At 36.7% G+C, this 19877-nt stretch overlaps 1 protein-coding gene and 1 long non-coding RNA gene across 5 annotated transcripts in view; one reads left to right on the plus strand and one right to left on the minus strand.

The window, feature by feature from the left end:
• The window catches only part of LOC148215073 (uncharacterized), a 180770-nt gene that overhangs the window by 101734 nt on the left and 59159 nt on the right, over positions 1–19877 (minus strand). The gene's annotated exons all lie outside the window — the stretch shown is intronic.
• KYNU (kynureninase) overlaps positions 1–19877 on the plus strand; it is a 126174-nt gene that overhangs the window by 28074 nt on the left and 78223 nt on the right. For both annotated transcript variants that reach the window (XM_088146523.1, XM_088146522.1), the window contains exon 4: positions 17223–17305. In XM_088146523.1, coding sequence (XP_088002649.1) covers positions 17223–17305 — 83 coding nt within the window. The remainder of the gene's footprint in view (positions 1–17222; positions 17306–19877) is intronic.

Here is a 19877-nt window from a genome sequence, read left to right on the forward strand (position 1 = left end):
AAGATCATGGACTTCCAGGGGAGTAATGGCAGACTGAAGATGGCTCCGTTTTTGAGTTCCTGATGGCTGCAGTGGACAAGAGGAGGCAGTGAAGGAGCCAGCTCTTCGTAACCATATGTGAACAAAGGAGATGACTAGATCGCCCACAAATACTCCTTACAGAGGCTTCCTGTGAAGAGATTGCAAATTAGCGATCTTAAGTGGGTTGAGTGCTCTGGGAATCAAAGGAAACATTGAGCTTAAGGCATGGTTTGGAGTCTTCAAAAGGATACTAGATTCACATAAACTTTGTCCTTTAATTGACAAAGGAAACTACTTATTATCAATTTATTTAGAAATTAAGAACCTTCTGAAGGGCAAGTTGCTGTACACCAGGAGAATCTTCTTCTACCCTTGAAGAAGGAAGATTCAAGTAAGTTTAAAAAGGAAAGAAAAAACTGTAATTTTTGAAACAGCAAAAGGGAGTTTAGGACAGTTAAGGGGCCAGATAGAACTGAAAGGATAGTTTTTATGGACTGTTTTAAATTTTATAAAAATACAGCTGATGATTTTGGAGTTAACTGTAAGAAACCTTAATGTGGGAAAGTTTTGACTCTGAAAAGGAACAAAAGATAAGACTTGAAGGTTAACTAGAGGGAACCAGAGAGCAATTAAAGGAGAAAATACTTACTAATGTAATGGAAGAATATTATTTTACTATAGAAAAAATTAAGTTGGCTTGGAAAGAGTGTGTTCAGAACCTATTTTTTAAAACTTTCTGATACTTTCAAAGTGGAGCTAACAGTGATTATAGAAGAACAAAAGATTCTATTGGATAAAACAGAGGTTGAGGATGATTTGAATGGGGATCTTAAAATGGACTTTAAAAAATTGCCAGACTATAAAAGGGATATGGAAGATATGGAAAATGATGTTGTGGATTTGAAAAGACTTAAAAATGTTTGACTATAAGAGTGACATGGAGAAAGAAACTGAATGGGCCTACAAATTATGCTGGTTGATGTTTTAACAATTAAAGGGGATATCCAGATTATAGATCAGAAGAGTGACTCTGATCTTTTTTTTTCCCATAGAAGGGAAGTATTAAATTTCTTAAATTGTTCCTGAAAACAGGGAGAAAATAAGAAATTATCATGTGGGACTTTATCTGAAGAAGCAACTAAAGATCAGGCCTTTTAAAAAGATAAAGGAGTTCAAAGTGGATTTATTTATCAGGATTAAATTGTATAAATTGTGATTTTGGGTTGTTATTGTTGGAAACTTTTTTTTTTTTTTTTAAACCAGGACTGTAAGATTTAAAGATTTTTTCATATGGGGTATTTTTTTTATACCTGTGGGGATAAATCCTTTATGTTTTACTTATTAGAGAGAGCTATATGTCAAAATGTATAATGGATTTATTTGTCAAAGGTTAAAATATATAGGTTATTATTACTGGTACACTTAATGCCTTAGCTGAGTAAGATGGATTGATGATTTTTTAAATATAATTTGGCTATTGTTAAAAGATGAGAAATGGGAAGAAGAGGGTCCCCCCCCCCCCGTAATACTAGAGAAGGTGTTTAGTTACTTCAAATGTTTATACTTGTTTGGGGGGAGGGGGGAGTCGCTTTTCATATGTCTTTCTTTCCTTTTCTTTCTTTTTCTCTCTTTTTCTTTCTTTTCTTTTTTTTGGTTTATCTTTTTTAGTTCTATATTAGCTTTTATCTGTGTAAAATTTAATTAAAATATTATTAAAAAAAAAGAAATATGAAGAACATTAACACAGTTAGAAATTCCTCTACATTTGAAAATTGAGACCTGTACAACATACGGCCCACAGGCTATATGCAGCCTGCCAAGCAGCCTTGTGTGGCCCATCAGTGTTTTTTAAAAAGAAGTAAATTTACAACCAGTGCTACTATCACCATTGCCCCAAAAGACATACTGCTAAGCATCTAAAGGCCTTATTATCTGCCCTAGCACTTCTGCTGTTCTGCCAGAAGCAACAGCTGATCAGTGCTCCAGATATTTCCTTGTGGCCCATTTTGTTGTTGTTCAGTCGTTAAGTTGTGTCCAACTCTTCGTGACCCCATGAACCATATTGCGCCAGGCCTTCCTGTCCTTCACTGCCTCCCTGAGTTTGCTCAGTTTCATGCTCACTTGTGACCCGTGAGGATGTTTAATTTATAAATGTGTCCTTTCCCCTGACAGGTTGGGCAGGCCTGCTCTATATGTTTTTCCAGTTATCTGCAAAAAACATACTTGGAAAACTCTGTCCTTTTTAAATCACGAACTGGAAATACAAATAATTCTCTCAGATAGATCTCTTGTCCTACAGGTTTTATCTTATTCTTTCAGGAAATGTAAGAATGTAAAAGTTATTTGCCATAGCCAGAATTATTGGCAGTTGATTTCTCTTTAAGAAAACATTGCACACTTGATTATAAAAACATGTGCATCTATTTGTCTAAAATTTGGTACTACTTTTTACTGAGAAAAATGGATCCAATAGAAAAGTAGCCATTTGTTCATTTCCAGTTACAGTCTGAGGGAGATAGAAGATTCAGACTCCACCTGTGCCACCAAATCATTTGAAGGTGATGGACTGTTTTCTGAGTGGCTGAATCAACTCCAAAGTCTATACAAGTCCCTAATTTGTACCCATAGATACTATAACAGATAAACATTAATTAAGATCATGCCCAGAGTCACTTTGTATGAGATGGGTGGCCATATAAATACAATAAATAAATAAATAAATAAGCAAACAAACAAACAAACAAACAAAACTTAGTTTCAAATACATCTTGCCAAAAATATTAATTCAGATACAGAACCTTGTGTGAAAATACCAGGAGTGTGCCAGTTAGTATTATTGTAGAGAGGCTAAAGAAAAGTAAATGTCAAAATCAGGCCAAACCAAAAGAGGACATTTAGAGAAGAGCAAGTTATATTTAGAAATGTCAGCACACAAATCCAGCACAAATCCAAGAAGTAGAAGCCTAAAGGCTTGAGAAAAAATGTATTGGGAATATTTTGCTTCTGAGTTAAGAAACAGAAATATGAGGATGGCCATTCTCATCTACTTTTGGATGAATTATGGTTTGTCATGTTACAGTTTGAAGGCAGAAAAGATTGGTGTTGTGCAACAGAAGCAAATGAAAGTTGATCACATTTTGGAGATCTTTATAAATCTAGCTTTAATGAATGTTTTATGACATTGTTTATTTCATTTAGTTCAATTTTTTTTAATGCTGGGTATGTTATGACAGAATTGGAATTCTATACATAGAGTAATAGAATTGGAAGGGGCCTTAGAGATCAGTTCAGGATCCACTAAAGTATCTCTGATGGATGACCATCCAGCCTCTGCCTGAACACCTTTAACAAAAGAGAATTCACCACTTCATGTGGTAGCCTGTTCCACTGGCTGTCAGTTTGTGTAGTCAGGAAATTCCTCATGATGTTTAGCTTGAACTTAGTTCCTTGTAATTTTAATCCACTGGCTCTGGTCATGCCCTCTGGGTAATGGAGAATAGCACTCCCTTTGCTAAGTGATAACCCTTTGGATATTTGAAGATTACTAGTGTATCTCCCCTCAGTTGTTATTTCTCTATGTTAAATATAGTCAGATCTTTTAACCTTTCTTCACAGGACTTAGCTTCTAGACCTTCCAACTTCTTAGAAGCTCTCCTCTCAGTATGCTCCAGTTTGATAATCTGACTGAAGACTTTGCCCAGTATAGACATCAAGCAGATAGATTGGTATTTTCTTGGGATCTTCTGCTTCCCCTTTTTGAAGATGGGGACATTTGCTGTCCTCCCGTCTTCTGAGATCTTGCCAGTCCTCCAGAACTTCTCAGAGCTTACCAAGAGTAATTCTTCAATTATGTCCACTAGTTCCTTCAGTGCCCTGACTTGTATGACCCTGGAGACTTGAATACCTTTAAATTAGCTGAATTTGCTCTTAGTGTTTGTTTATCCTAAGCTGCAGGTCTCATTCCCAGCTGGGGCTCCACTTCCCCTTTGAGAGAAGACAGACTGATTCATCACACTAGACCTACACTTTCTTTGGCTTTCCTTTCATTTAAAATACATTCCCCAAATCTTTATTGTTGTTTTTGGCATCTCTTGCAAGATTCTGAATGTAGCCTAGCTTTCAGCTATATTAGGGGAGCATTGGGTGGGTGGGGACTAACCCTAACCGATACATGTGATGCTGGCATAGACTGGATTTAAATTTTATTTATTTATTTATTTGATGAATATATGTAGTCGCTCATCTCACATACACAACTCTAGGGAATGTACAAAATAAAAATATGAAAACAATACAACAAAATATCATCATCAACAACAAAAAACCAGCAGAATTCATTAAAAACAACAAAAATCTGTATTTTTACATAAAACATTTTAAATGTAAGAGGATCCGTTCTACTGTATGATAAGGAGCAAAGGGAAATATTTTTTTTATAATGTGTCTTATAAAATTAAAGAACAAACTGGCATTCTTTCTTGCCCTTCTATATGGGAACAAGTAATATTGCCAAGTGCAGCAACAACCCCATCCCCTTGGATTTTATTCATCAAGTGAATGACTAGCTATTGAAATGATATCCAGAAGAGAAATTTGGTGTCTGGGATCATGTTCTGCATGATCTCAGTGATGGATGGATGGATGGATGGATGGATGGATGGATGGATGGATGGATGGCACAAGCTGGACTACAGCTTACAAAGACTAGGTTTTCTGGCTGAAACATGCCAACTTGACCAGAAGGGCTTTAAACTGAATCCTGTTGGGAATATATATATATATTTATTAAGAATTTTGATTATAATAGTAAAATCTAATACAAAAAAACTTAGAGAAAAGAGTATAGACAGAAAGAGTAAAAAGTGCAAGAAAAAAAGAAAAATAGAGAAAAGTGGGAATATAATAAAGAGAAAAGAAATATATAAAGAAGTGATTTCCAACCTTCATCACAACAAGTATAAACAAATTTAGTAACTCTTCATCCTCTTAAAGTTACAAACCTTGATCTCTTCATCCCATATCCCTTCTCTTATCTATAAACAAATCCATAAAATATCATCTTTTCATGCTGGTATCAGCAGAAAGCCCATAAAGAGTAGCCAGAAGTAACAACATATCTTATTTTAACCTTGATCAAATAAACCGACTTTATATTCCTTCCTTTTACTTCTAACAGTTTTACTCTTTAGTTGGTTCAAACATTGTTGTAGGATTTGATTTCTCTTCTTTCTTCTTTGTCCCATCATACACTTCAAGGCTTCAACAAGTCTCTTTTGTAAATCCAGTAGGAAAAAAAAAATATATCCAGGTCACTCTCTTTAAATTTAAAAGGGAAATATAAATGAAATTTTAAAACCTCAGCCAGTTTCAGTTGTAGATATAATGAAACATCCTTTTCTAAATCATTATCTTGGCCTGTCAGTTATAAATCCACTTTTGATACCATCTCTATCCTGTCAGAGAATATTTGTTCTACATCTGACATTTCTTCAGTAACATCTTTTAGATATAGTCTATCCATAGAAGCAGATGCCATTACTGACGTTGTTGATATTGTGGCTACTATTTTTTGATTCCATTCTGCAAAAGCCTCCTTCACTATTTTTATTGTCATAATGTTCTGCACCATCTTACAGGCCTGTATATTTTTCCTCTACCTAAAATCTTTAGTATCCTCTAGTGTCCAGTTTTTGAAATCATGAAATAATTTATCTATCTTGTAAAAACCAAAACAGGATCTATTTCGCACGAGAAGCTCTTTGTACTTTATAATTAATTCCAAAATCTTATTGTAAAAGTTTCAATAATCCAATTTCAGTTCTTTAAATTCTTAAGTTTATGATTAAAATATTGTTTTGTTCAGGATTGAAGCAGACTCACCAAGCATTTTCAAACTTGTCATTCTGAAGTTCTCTAATAGCTTAGAAATAGTTAATGAGCAATTTCTGAAAGTGATTAGAAAGTGAGGTATATGAACTTACTGTCCTTTAAAAGTCTCTGCCATGGTTGTGAGCAACATGGCTAATCCTGTCGTCTCCTGCGGAAAACCACTATCTTGCAGTTGCCTTGCAGGGAGCAGCCATCCAGAGCACATGTGGCCGATCTCCCATCCTCTCCTTATCTGGAGAGGTTTCAAGGAACTGGTCTCCTCACAGATGCCTTGGTTGCTGCAGTTGTCGGCTCTGCTTTTGCAAACCTGTCTTCAATTCACCATACCTCCCCAGAAAGCCTTAACTGAATCCTGCTGGGATTGAAAATGGAAACCCAGCATAAAAATTCCAGTAAAAATCAGGTGAGAGTAATTACACTGGAAACTATTAAATCACTCACTGAAAAATATGGAAAACCATTGATACTTAAAGTTCATGGCCTCTGTTGTCTAGAATATGGATGAGAATATGGCAATTAAAACTACAGTGGTACCTCTACTTACGAACGCCCCTACTTACGAATTTTTCGAGATATGACCAGCTCCGGCTCCAAAAATTTGCCTCTACTTACGAACTCGCCTCTACTTACGAACCGGATCCGCGGCCATTTTCCCTGCTGCCACGCGGTCGCGGCTTCCTGTGGGCGAGATCACGGTAGCAAGGAGACGTTCGGTGAGGCTTGTGGTGTGTTTTGTGGCGTTTGGAAGGTTTTTGTGGCGTTTGGAAGGTTTTTGAGGTTTAAAAATAAAATGCATATGTTTCAGAACTGTTTAGCTGTATTTACATTGAACCTTATGGGGAAATTTGCCTCGTGGTGCGACCAAATTCGGAGGGCGGAATGGATTAACTGGATTTACATTGAACCTTATGGGAAACTTTACCTCGACTTGAGACCAACTCGAGTTGCAACCAGAGTCACGGAACGGATTAAGTTCGTAACTAGAGGTACCACTGTAATTAGTTAATCTTTGTTATGGGAAAGCAAATATGATTTAATAGATAGAATAGTCCGATGATTCTCACAGTTTAGATGCAGGAACTGAAGGATGCAACTTGATCAAATGAACAGAAGCATTAGAAAGCAAGGAGGAGTAGCACAGATAAAAATATTCACCCCTTCTCGGTAATCAAAGTAAATGAACTTGGCAACAGTGGTAAAAGTACCTGTATTAAAATAAGGAATTAAAGCAGCATTGTACTTGGTGTTCACTAGTGACCAACCAACAAATGAGAGGATGGGTTTGATACTTTCCAAAACAAATTGCAGATTTTTCAAAATGACATGGAATAGAAGAATTAAACTATATACCAGCTATTTAATGAAGAAAGCAACAGGGAAGAGATAGATTTACTCAACTCCTATTTTGGTTCAATCTTTTCCTAGAGGAGGATATGAGTTCTATCAGCCAAATATGATGAATTGGTTGTGAGAATCAGGATTTCAGCTCAAGGTTGAATACATAAAGAACACTAACTGACCCTGAATAAGTTTAAATCTCCTATTGTATCTTAGGTATTGAAGGATTAAGGTGGATAATCTTTATAGATGGATTATTTCTTAGGAACTGTAAGAACTTGCTGATAGTCTGGATGAACTTGTGTGTATTATCTTAGAGAAATCCTGGAGAACTGGTGAAATACAAAATGACTGGAAGAGATCAAATGTCCCCATCAAAAAAGAAGAACTATAGACTAATTAGTCTGATAATAGTACCTGGGAAGATTCAATAGATCACAAAGCAATCCATTTACCTTCATATATGAGCCAGTGTTCTTACCCAGCCCATGCTAATCAGAAAATCATGAAATACTTTCTCAAAGGCTATGAGCCCACAGCATCCCCATTATCTACTAAGGAAATTTTCCAATATTAAAAAAAGAAAGAAAGAAGAGTAGTTTGACAACACTAGGTCTTGACAGTTTCAATCTGAATTAACTAGGTATGATGTTTATAAATTGGATCCACAGCTGACTTGAAAACTGTAAAAGCACTCCTCAGTGATTTCTCATTGAACTAGAGTAATGCATTAAATGGAATGTCACAGCATTCAGCCTGGGTTCTCTACTCTTCAACATTTTCTTTAATTACTGCTGGAAGAAATAATTACCAAATTTGCAGTTGATATAAGACATTTGGGATAGCTAATACTCTAGAAGACAGAAACAAAATTCAGAATGATTATTTTATAGTTTAGTGAAAAGGGCTGAATATAACAGAATTAAATTACCAGAAAGAAATGTAGAGTTCATCATGTAGGGAAAAGAAACTAAATGCACATTGGGGAATACCTGTCTTAGTAACAGTATGTGTGAGAAGTATATTGGGATTTGAGTCAGCAGTGTTATGTGGCTACTAGTAAGGTAAATGCAATTTAGGCAGCATCAATAAAAATATAATTTCTAAGACTTGGGAAGTAATAGTTCCATTATATTCTGCATTGGTCAGTCCCTACCTAAAGATCTGCTTCAGTACTGAGCACCATGTTTTAAAAAAAGATTCAGAGAAATTGAAATATGTGGAGAGGATGATCAGGATGATCAGTGATCAGGTGAGGATGACCAAGTGAGGATGATCAGGAGATCAGAAAACTAAGTTTTACAAGGGAAGAGATCAGAAACTAAGAGATCAGAAACTAAGTTTTACAAGGGAAGATTGAGGTATGTCAGGGATAGTTGTGGTATGATAGCATTTCTTAAAAAAAAATCTGAATGGTTATTATATAGAAAAAGGTCAATATATGTGCTTTACTGTCTCAGAATGGTCTGAAGTTACAGAAGGCTGATTCTCTTTCTTAAAAAGGAACTTGACAGTCAAGCCTATTACCAAGAGAGGTTGGGAGTTCAGGCAAAGGCAGGACAGCTATGTATTGGGGATGCTTTAATTTGGATGGTTACACTGAATAGGAGTTGGACTTAACAGTCTAAATGGATGTGTGATTTTATGAAATTCTTGGAATCTTGATGAGGCCAGAGAAGGCAGCATAGACAGAAAGTGTAATAATTAACAGGAACAACATGATTCCTTCTGTTGAACTGGAATTGCAGTAGTGAAATGGGAAAGGCCTGGAGTGTACTCATATTTTTGTATTGAAGGACATAATCAGTTCTGAAACTCAAAACACATTCCTGGGTCCAGTAAGTCTAAGTGTGTGTTTTTTGCAATGGGCTCCAGTTGGTAGATTTCAAGACATAAAATAAATCTCACAGGTTTAAAGTCTGCTTACTTCAGAGCTAAGAGTATGGTTCTTAGGTTGTAAGCCTAATGAAGCGGCTCTAGCAATTTTCTAGCAATTGTGTGAACCAAAGAATGATCTAGCAGGCACCATCCTGAATAATATGCTTTTATGCTTTGTCTTCAAGGCTGGTCAGGTCTGAGGACTCAAATGTTTTATACCTTTTTTACAAAAATAATAAATCTAGCAAAGTAGATCCACTGGATTCATTTTGTTTATTCAGACATTTTGCTAACACGAATGAGAGCATCTGTGTGGATTTTTGTCTAAATCTGACTTGTTAACTGTGACTGAAGATGAAAAACCCAGCTAACACTGTGTTGTTTTTCCACTGAATTAATTGCCAGGTATTCTTATTAAAGTGACCTTTGTGTCCTTTCCTGTTTCTTGGATTGCTAACCCTGGTGTTGTCGTAGCATCTGTGTGAACTTAGAAGAAAGCTAACGACCATGAAACCATTTATTTGAGGCAGAAGTGGCACAGCTTATTTCTATCGCAAGCTGCATGACATATTGTTAGCTTTGCCCAGCCAGGAGAAGAAGAAATGACTGAATTAGCAAGCAAGAGGCAGGTGGGCAGAAATAATACTGATTCATGCTATGCTTGTCTGAGAACTGTGGTGGAGGAACTCTCACAACTCTCTGTATCACATTTTTTATAGACTGTGTCTTCAGTCAAGCAAGAGCCAAGCATTAGAGGTGCTTTTTGGAGGACTGTGTCCCTGGGATGTTGAGTATTAGGATGAATTTGGTTTTCCTTAGCAGACTAAACTATAATTGGAATATACCTTCCAAAAAATAGCATAAATGCTATATTCCTGTCTGTCTGTCTGTCTGTCTGTCTATCTATCTGTCAAAAACAGAGTTGTCCTTTTGTAGTGGCAGCCATCATGCTGGCTCAGTGCCCACTCAGCTTTTTTGCTAGATATCATGAGTGCCTTATAAAGGAAATTAAGGGCCTAAAGCAGTGGCAAATCAGCTTTGTATTGCTGCCAAGAAAAGATGTGCCATGTATCTACTAGGGCTCCAGTTCAATTCAAGGAAGCCTTTATTTGTACTTTGCAGGTGAGAGAATGAGCATTAAAACTGGAGAGAGGTTAAATAGAAAGTGTGAGAGCAGTAACATTTCCCATCTCGGGGCCAAATGAAGTAAAAAGGATGCCATGAGTTGAAGCCTGAAAGTTATGCCAGAAAATGAGGCTGCCTTGGTAATATAGTTCTGAATAAATATGAATGATATGAAATACGTCTGAGGCTTATGAGAGCCAGTGTTGAACTTTGGGGCCAGTGTCATGACTCAATAAAAGTCATGTGGGTATGCTTTAAAAATATCAATCTGATGTGTGACCACAAATGCCTGATAACCTACAGTGGGGATAATGACGATGCTAAACATTCCCCAGCATCTCCAGTCAGCATGGCCAATGGAGTGGGATGCTGGGAGTTGTACTTCAACAACAGCTGGAAGACCAGAAGTTCTTTACCCCTCACTAAAACAATTGTATTAATGCTATTTAATATACCTTGGTGCTACTGATACTAATTTAATGATTCACTCTTATAATTAAATCAGAATAATTGTAATAATCACATCAGAAGATGATATATTATTTTCTGAAATTTTAAGAGTAGAATGTCAAGAACAAAATTACCCTTAGAAATTATTACTACCAGTGCTTATTAGACTTAGGAGTAAGGTGACATAGTGTGTTGTGATATAAATTCTCTTATGCAAAAACCATGCTTTTATAGTCTAAATGTAAAATGCATTGTGCTATCAGCGAAAGCCTTGGGCTGGCATGTGATTTCAATAAAAGATTCCAAGACTGTACCTTAAATACCATGTTAGTATTCTCTCTCTCTCTCTCTCTCTCTCTCTCTCACACACACACACACACACACACACAAATGAAAACTTGAGGTTGCATCATCTGAATATATATGAAGATAATTAATACTTTCTCTTCATTTTTGAAGACTCATATTTTGTTCTTTCAAAAATAAAATATTCTGCTGTCCTTGGTTCATATCACATTTTCATGATAATTTGAAAAAAAAAATTGCTTTAAAATTGTGGAGTATAACTTCACGTGGGTGGAGGTGCATTTCACCAGCTAAATTCAAAGCAAATACAAAAAAAGGAAGAAAAAAATGCAGAATTGCCTTTAGCTGCCCTTTCATTTAACTATCTTTAACCCATAAATTCTCTTAGAATGTTTGAAGCATTTGGTATAGAGAAATTCCTTAAATTTCTTTTCAGTTATCTACATTTGCTTGAGGGATAATTAAACAAGCAAACAAGAAAACAAAGTTTTTAACATAAAAAAAATTATTCTGAAGATTTAGTTCCCCCAGTCTTTTAAATTATTCTCACTGTATCAATGTCATGCTGGATGTAGAGCAGTGCTGGGAAATCTCTGGCCCCAGAGCCTTAATAGATCTCAATTTTAATAGATCCCTTTTTTGCAGCCTTCAAAGCCATATCTACCTGTGATTGCTAAACATTTCCAGCATGGCCCTTGTCTGCCCAACATCTGCCCACTCCTGATGGAGATGCTTTCCTTGATCTTCTTCCTGTGCCATGACCAGGAATTCCAGGTCTATGATTTAGCATCATTGGGTATAAAGAATCAATACAACTGTTTTGACCCCTGTGAATTTTTAGATGTTATAAGCAGTGATGTAAATTTGGTAGAAAATTACTGCAAAGCAACATGGAGAAATGTCTCCTGCAGTGGACTGAAGGGTCTGTCATTATAGCCAGTTTACTTTGTTCTTTTTTAATTCTCCAGAGTACTGACTGAAATTCCACTGAACTAAATAACATTGATTTTTGCAGACATAGATGGTATTTGAATCTGGGCTCTGAAAAGAACACAACAAAGCCGATGCTTTTACATGTTCTGGACACAAATAAGTTGGTAACTCAGACTTCCTTCCCTTTGATTACTCATCTTTAGATTGGTTTCTATTACACTGAAGTTATAACTTTATACATGGGTTTGAAAAAGTGTTTTAAAATGGCTTCCCTCCCCTCCCCACATTTCTATACAGGATGATCATCTAGAGAACAAATCAGGCAGTGCTAAGGATAAGTTCAATGTTCCGAGGTGGTGGTGGTGTTCTTTTTAAGTTTGAAATTTGGGGAATGGTGTTAGAAAGGGCACTGAAACTAAGGAGGGGGGATTGTGTTGGGAAGACAAAATATCAGAAAAGTTTAATGGTGGGTGGAGAGTACTGTAGTGGAAATTTTTTTGAAGCAAAAGGGAGGACTAGAATTAGCTAAAGGAACAATCACACACATATTAAGTGTTGCTTTCTGAGAATGTTGCTTTTTCTATAACATTTTATTTCTGCACTTAAAGTCTGGCTCAATTTAACTCTCAACTCACATCAACAACTTTTCTGTGCAAAGCAAATTGAGAAAATCATTCCAAGTGCTCTTTGAAGCACAGAAAAATTCCCTGTCTTCTTTTGGAGGAACATTTTCCCATGATTTTCTTTTTTTTCTTTTCTTTACTACTATGACTGGATTGGCCTGTGGGTTCTTAAAAGATCTGACAGAAATTCAGTGTAAGACACCACATCAGTTTTTTCCCCTTGTATTAAAAAGCATTAGAGTGAAAAGCTGGAATACTTCATGAATAACAAGTGAATGAATTACATTCCACTTCACTGTGGATTCCACCCTATGGGTATGCTTAGATGCAGCAGAGTAATTCATTGGATGCAGCAGCGTATCATATGTTTAGCGAGGTCAGATGTTGGGTGGATTGTATGAGGCAATCGGGTAGAACTACAAAACAGTTTTTATTGAGAGAACAAAGACAGTATTCTGTGAGTATGCTTTCTTTCTAGAAAATTACATTTAGGGGTTTATCTTACATTGGCCTTGCTTACCAGAGCCTATGCTCACCTCCTAGTACCTCCTCCCAGTTTTCTCAAAATTCCTTGGCTTTCTAAATGTTTTATGACTGAGCTGTCCTAACCAATGCCACATTTTCCATATGGCGAAAGCGTAGGGCATTTAGATTGCAAGTTGAGAGCACTTTTCTTCTTCACCCAGTGTATCAACTCTAGGCATATACATTTGCAGGTAATAATTTGAGCTTAATTTGTGTGTGCACAGTTCTATATCTAACCCTACTTACTTTCTAATTTTGAAATTAAAGAAGAACTAAAAGATGTTAGTGGCATCTTTTTTCTCAGTCAGGCTAGCACCTCATCTTCTGTCTTCAGCTCTGCCAAGAGCCTTCCATGTTGGTTGGACACATCCTTAAGGTGGCTTCTCCCCTTCTGTCTTCAGCATGTTTCTCTGGATCGTGCCCAACAACACTCTTCAGCAAACTACTCTGTTATTGTCCTGCAACTGACATCTCTTCAGCAGTGCAAACATTTCCCAAACTCACATTTCCCAATCAGCATTGTTCCTTATTAAAACCGTTTGACTCCATTTTCGTTGCTAGTCATTTCTTCCATTTCAGGTCTCCTTCCATCCTCTTCCAAAAGTCTTCTCTAATGATATTTTTCCTAGGCCCTACCTTTAAAACCAACCATCTGCTGCCCCCACTTTCTCTGCTGTGAAAACTAAACTATCTCTACTCTCTGTTTGCCTTACCAACTCTACTGGGGGTCTATTCTCCTTACCAGCAAAGCCAGCACAAACTTGCATGAAGCTTTAGTTTGAGTCTTTGCATGGATGACTACATGAATACATGATAAGCCATAAAAAAGCCATGGAAATTGGAATTGTGCCACAACCACTATTTTAGCAGCAACAGTAGAAACCAGGCAGCAAACCACTTTCTTTCTTGTAACTTATATAGCAATATCTTGCGGGAGCTCACTGAAAACCTCTCTTTTTTCAGAACTTAATTCTGGTCATTTCCTAGAAAAAAATGGTAGCTAAAGTACTGCTCACCCTTGTTGACCAGAATATTTTAGAATGAACCTATGCCCCGGATTTCCAAAAGGAGAAATGGGGACTATTAACAGATGGTTATGATATATTTGTTTCAACTACTTGCCCACTTTTGGGGGAAGAATTCTGAATTGATATTTCTCCAGATACAAACTTGTGAAATTATTTAGAATGCTGCATATTTTGTTAGAAGTGTGAGAAGGCTGAGTTCTTGTCTATTCCTTTTTCTGGAAAATATTTCACATGTTCAAGAAAACAAAACAACCCAGAAAATAAAACTCCAGGACTTTTTGTCTAGTGGATGCTTTTCTCCCAGTTCTTCCTGGAACAATCATTTGGCCATATATAGATTTATGGAAAAGCTTAGTATGACAATACTTCAGGGAAAACATAATTTCTAACAACTTTTTAACAGTATTAGCCAACCCCAATTAAACATTATTTAGACATTCAGTTTTGCATACATAGAGTTACATGCATACATTTGCATCCTGTCCCCAATGTCTCTTGTAAATGGAACATTGCAAAATTCTTGTTTTTATTGCAGAGATTTGAAAGGCAGTTGTAAAGGTGTCTGCACTAGCAGAAACCAGGATTCATCATCTTATCTTCTGAGCTCTTTATACTAGACCTCGAAAAATCTTTGTAACAAACTGTGCATGTAGGGAGATTATGCAGCATGTATGCCCATGTCTCCCAAAGTTATTTACTCCTTTCTTGTACAGGCTTCAGTCTCCTGCTACATTAGCATTTTATTTTAAAGTTTCCCCACATACATGCAGTAAGAAAACACCATTTCCCATTGTGGCCATTTATTTAGAATTCTATCATTTTTTATCTTCTGTGATTTTTTTTTTCACAGTTTCTAGCCTTTTGTGTTCTCCCAACTGGCCAAGCTGTTTTCATGCTAGTTTCTCTTGATGGTCCTTCTATATTTATCCTTTTGACCAGATACAACCTGACATTTCAGACACCAAGGGTATTTCATAGTGTTCTGAAAGATGCTCTTCTAACTATTGATAATACTAATAACTGTTTAAGCCTATGCAGAGTTACACATGGCTGAACATATTGACTTCAGTGGATTTAGACATCTTAACAGAGGGATTGGACTCCTTCTGAAGTCTAGGTTGATTTAATTATGTTCTTCATGTGAAATAGCTGTAGCTAATTCTATTGCTGAACATAGCTTAAAATTCCATATTGTATTGTGTGATTTGGCTGTCAATCTCCTCCACTAATACTTCACAGAAAGTATGTCATCTGTGCATGTTTCTGGTATTGAGACCATCAGTTCTGATCAAGAAAAAAAATCAAGGTAAAAGTTGGAGAAATATGGCTGTCTGAGATTTCTAACTACCTGTTATTACTGTCTTTTAAAGTCTGAATTCTTTAGGGCTCAGTGGATCTTAATAAAATATATCCTCTGTTTGTTCTTCCATCACTCTTGTCAGAATGCTGCCTAAGGGGGGAAAAAAATCTCAATTCCTCTGTGCTTTATAAATGATCTCTGGATTCTGCCAATAGAGACTGAGGCTTTGCAATGCTTTGTACAAAATCAGTGATCTGAATTCAAGGCTGTGGAGCAGAGTGGCAAACCTGAGGCCCCACAGTTGCCTTGGGCATGGCCTCCACAGAACTCCCAAAGACTAAAGGATTCAAATATTATATACAAAAGTAGAAGGCAAGGATGGTAACTATGTTTATTTTTAATTGAATTAAATGTAATGGAAATTAAATCATATTCAGTTTTGTCCTGCTGCATCACACTATTTTGTTTAATACAGATCACTTCTTGAAAACCAAATACTACTCAGACCAGAAAAAAGTGGTTCTAGAGTCTAGATTGTATATAGCACCATGCCAAAAGTGAAAGATCCATTAGATTGACTTCTGCCGTTTTTATCTGAATAAACATGGCCCTATTTGTGCTGTAAGTCTTCATTACATAAATCCCAATTTATATCCCCAGGTTCTAAAGTCCATACTACCAAGTATGGATTTCATTTTTTGAAAGCATTCACTATCTCTGATTCTGAGTACTTCTACAGGAGGCAAGGTTGTCCAGAGATCTTGCTTGCTATCTGATAAGCTTTTGACTACCCTGAATCACAATGGTCTTTCCAGCTGCCTTACCAGTAGTGATCCAAGGAAGCATCTGCATTTTCTTCTGTTTCTTGAAGAAATGTGTTGCATCTGTGCCGGTATACATTTATCTTGTCTGTGTGTGTTCGTATGTGTATTGGTGTGTGCTCTGTCAGTGCTTGCACATTGCCTCTGCATGTGTGAGAGAGAAAGAGTGTAATCAGATGGGTGAATATGTGTTGTCACTGTGTGTGTGTGTGTTTCTGCTCTCCTCTCATGTTGCATCTGTATATGTTTGTGTGTCTTGGGAAGCATGGGCAATCAGCATGATTGGCAAGGAGAAGGGAGGGGGATTTAGAATGGAGCAGTTGGCGGCATTCTGAGTGGTGGTCCAAGTGGTTTCCCATTGTGTCAGTGTTGTTGTTTTGCTAGCTTCTCCTGCCACACTAAAGTTAGTCTTTGTTTTGGGAGAGCTATCCTGCTGATAGACAGGGGCCCAAGCCCCTTTATATATTTCATTTCCAACATGTCATTGGATTGGAGAGAATAAATGATGCTATTTTTATTATACCTTGTAGGTATACCTTGTGCCCAGGTAACATAGGCAGCTGGTAATTTTGCAGACAAAACGTTGGCTTATTCTCTTCCATTCATGCCTTATGTGAGCCAGTGAGATTGAGACAAAGAGAGAAGTAAGAATGCCTGGAAAATAAGACCCAACTTCCCTTCCCTTCCTTTCCTTTTTCTGTGGCTCAGTGGCTATTTCTGCTCCTGGTTTTTCATTGCTGCAGTTACTTTGACTCCTTTTGTAATACTGAAAGGTGACTGGTTATAAACAATCCACATACAATATAAAACTCCATTAGACAACAGTAGATAAATTATTTGTCACCTTTGCATTTCGAACAACAATAGTAGCAGTAGTAGTAATAGTAGTTATGATCATTCCATGTGTACAACGTATGCTATATTCTCTTTGCTAACACTAGGCTTAAAGAATGTGGATATATTTTCATCTGTTCTTTTCTTTCAGAGGTGTCCATGGTCATTTCAGTGGTAAACGTCCTTGGGCTTTGGGAGATGAGTGCATTGTCGAGCTTATGGCTGAGATTGTGGGTAAGAAAAGACTATTTTTAAATATTTTTTCTCCAACTTTGTATCATGGAACTTTTCTTCTTAAATGTTTCTGGCCTTTTTTCTGCTCTGATTGTTTCTCACTATGTATGTGAAGTAACACTGTATTTTAAAATGGTGAAGTGCAAAGATTTAATGCAGACAACACTATATGAGCAAATGTATGTCACTAAACTAATTGGAGTGTGGGTTCTGGGATCGCCATAAACTACTTGTTCTAAAGGAAACTTGGCACCCCTACAAATGCATTTTCATGTCACAGTGAATCAATTATCATTCCTTTTGTTTACAAAGCAATGGTTGTCTGTTACATGATAATGTCTTTAATTGCTTCAAGAGAACCAAATGCTTACAAGGAATTAATAGGGCAGAAGATGATGAAAATTAGGGTTAATATGATCAATAAAATGATTCAGAGATCATTTAAAGGCAAAGAAAGGATCTGGGGAGTGTAAACCATTACCTGCAGAAGTCAATACTACTGTAAGTGCACAACCAGTTTCTAAAGCTAGTCACAAAAGCAATGGATATACTCTCCAGGTGAAGGAATGGCACTGAACAGTTCCAGGCATAAATTATTGTACTGTGAGTGACATGAAAATGCATTATCCCTACCAAAGCATATTCTTATGAATGTAGATAATAGTTATATTGATTATAAAGTCTATCACTTTGTCAGTTAAATTCTGTATGAGAATGTTAGTGGTCTTTCATATCTAAGTTTAGAGAAACGATGTACTTTCAAGATATGCTGGAATGTTTCTCAATACAACCTTGCTCTGTCTTATCCAGATATGTCTGTTTTTCTGAGTTAAGTGCTGAACTTCCAGAACTCACCTTCCTTCTGGGGTTTACATAGGAAAGCCCTGGTTAAATGATGGATAGACTGAAGGGTGCATTGTTTTCCAGAATAAGAGCTGAATGTTTTTTCTATACTTTTCTATAAATATGCTTTTATACACATTATAAGATGGACTTACCTGAACAAATAGAAAAAGATATGATTCTGTTTTGTTTCAAGTCTGCCCAGTTAAACTGTAAGCAGTATCATCACTGTTGGTTTGGCTATAATTTACATGTTTGCCGTAAAATAGTAACTCACAGAATTGTTCAACAGTATTGGGAAAAATACTTACAACAAAGAAAAGAGTGCTATGTTCTTTTCTTTGTTATAGTTTTTTTTAAAAAAATTTCTTGGTAGTCATTTGGAAGTCACTGGCTGTCAGATATATCAATAATTTAGAGGCTTGGAAAAAATAGAAGAAACTGTGTACTTCTAAATGCATCATGGAAACATCCTTGATAGACTTTGGTTGCCTACCACACTCCTTCAAATCTGTGTTTTATATGCACGTGTTATTGACAGCCTTCCTGAAAGGAAGTATATTTGTGTGCTTACTATTTATCGATAGATTCAAACATATTATAATTGCTGTAGAATTCACTCATCCAGACTCTTTCCTAAAGAGCAAGGAATGTCTTTAATGGGTGGATGTATTTATTTTGTATATTCATATATCACTGTAATTTGCATGGGCTTTTGGCTGGTTACATAGAGAAACACACAAAAATATAGCAACAGAAATAAAATATTAAAACAAAAATAATAATTACAACAACAACAACAACAACAACAACAACAGCAACAACAACAAAAAGTGCAGGTGGCAGCCAATTTTCAATCCCTGAATGCCCTCTGGAACAAAGTTGTTTACCAATTTCTGCAAAACCAGCCTCCCAGAGTCACCCATTGGGGGAGATGGGCGGCATACAAATTTAATAATAAATAAATAAATAAATATTAATTAATTAATTAATTTAAAAAAACCCATCAATGGGCATGCTAACTGAGTCCAAGAAGGAGGCTGTTCCAAAGTATATAGGCTACAACTGAGAAGCTTTGCTTGTCAACCCCTGCTCCATTGACCTCATATAACTAGGGGACTATGCCTGCACATAGAATGCCATTATCATGAGAGCTGTCAGAAAATCCTTCTGCACAAACAGCAACTCGATCTTACTGGAATTCAGCTTCAGCCTATTTTGTCTCAGAGACCTCAACAGTCTCCAAGAACTGGGTCAGGACTTTCACAGCCTCTCTGGCTCAGCCTATTGTAGAGATTTAAAATTCATCATATCTCACACTGAACCAATGAATAACCTCTCAATTGTTTCATATAGATGTTAAGCAATCAAGGAGAAAGAAGTGAGCACACAACCAGCCTGATTTCCCTTCCCCTACTGCTACTAGATGGAACTGCCTGCTCAGGAAGAAGTGGAACCACAAGCACGGTGTCCCAATTCCCATCTGTTACAAGAAATACAAGAGAACACCATGGTCAATAGTGTTAAATACCAGTGGGATGTCTGTTGGGACCAGGAGGGATGTATTCCCCTATCCAGGCAGCAGTGAAAATCCATGTGCTGATTAGCCAGTACCATATACATCCCATGCTCATGCCTGAGTCCTGACTGAAAGTGGTCCACAAAATTCATTTTGAGGCCACTCTATAGATGGGTTTCCACCACCTTCTCAACAACCTTTCCTAAAATG

The sequence above is a fragment of the Python bivittatus genome, unplaced genomic scaffold (assembly GCF_059951505.1).
Source record: "Python bivittatus isolate LINGU-HERP-01145 unplaced genomic scaffold, Pbiv_v1 ctg000480_np1212, whole genome shotgun sequence".
NCBI lineage: Eukaryota > Metazoa > Chordata > Lepidosauria > Squamata > Pythonidae > Python > Python bivittatus.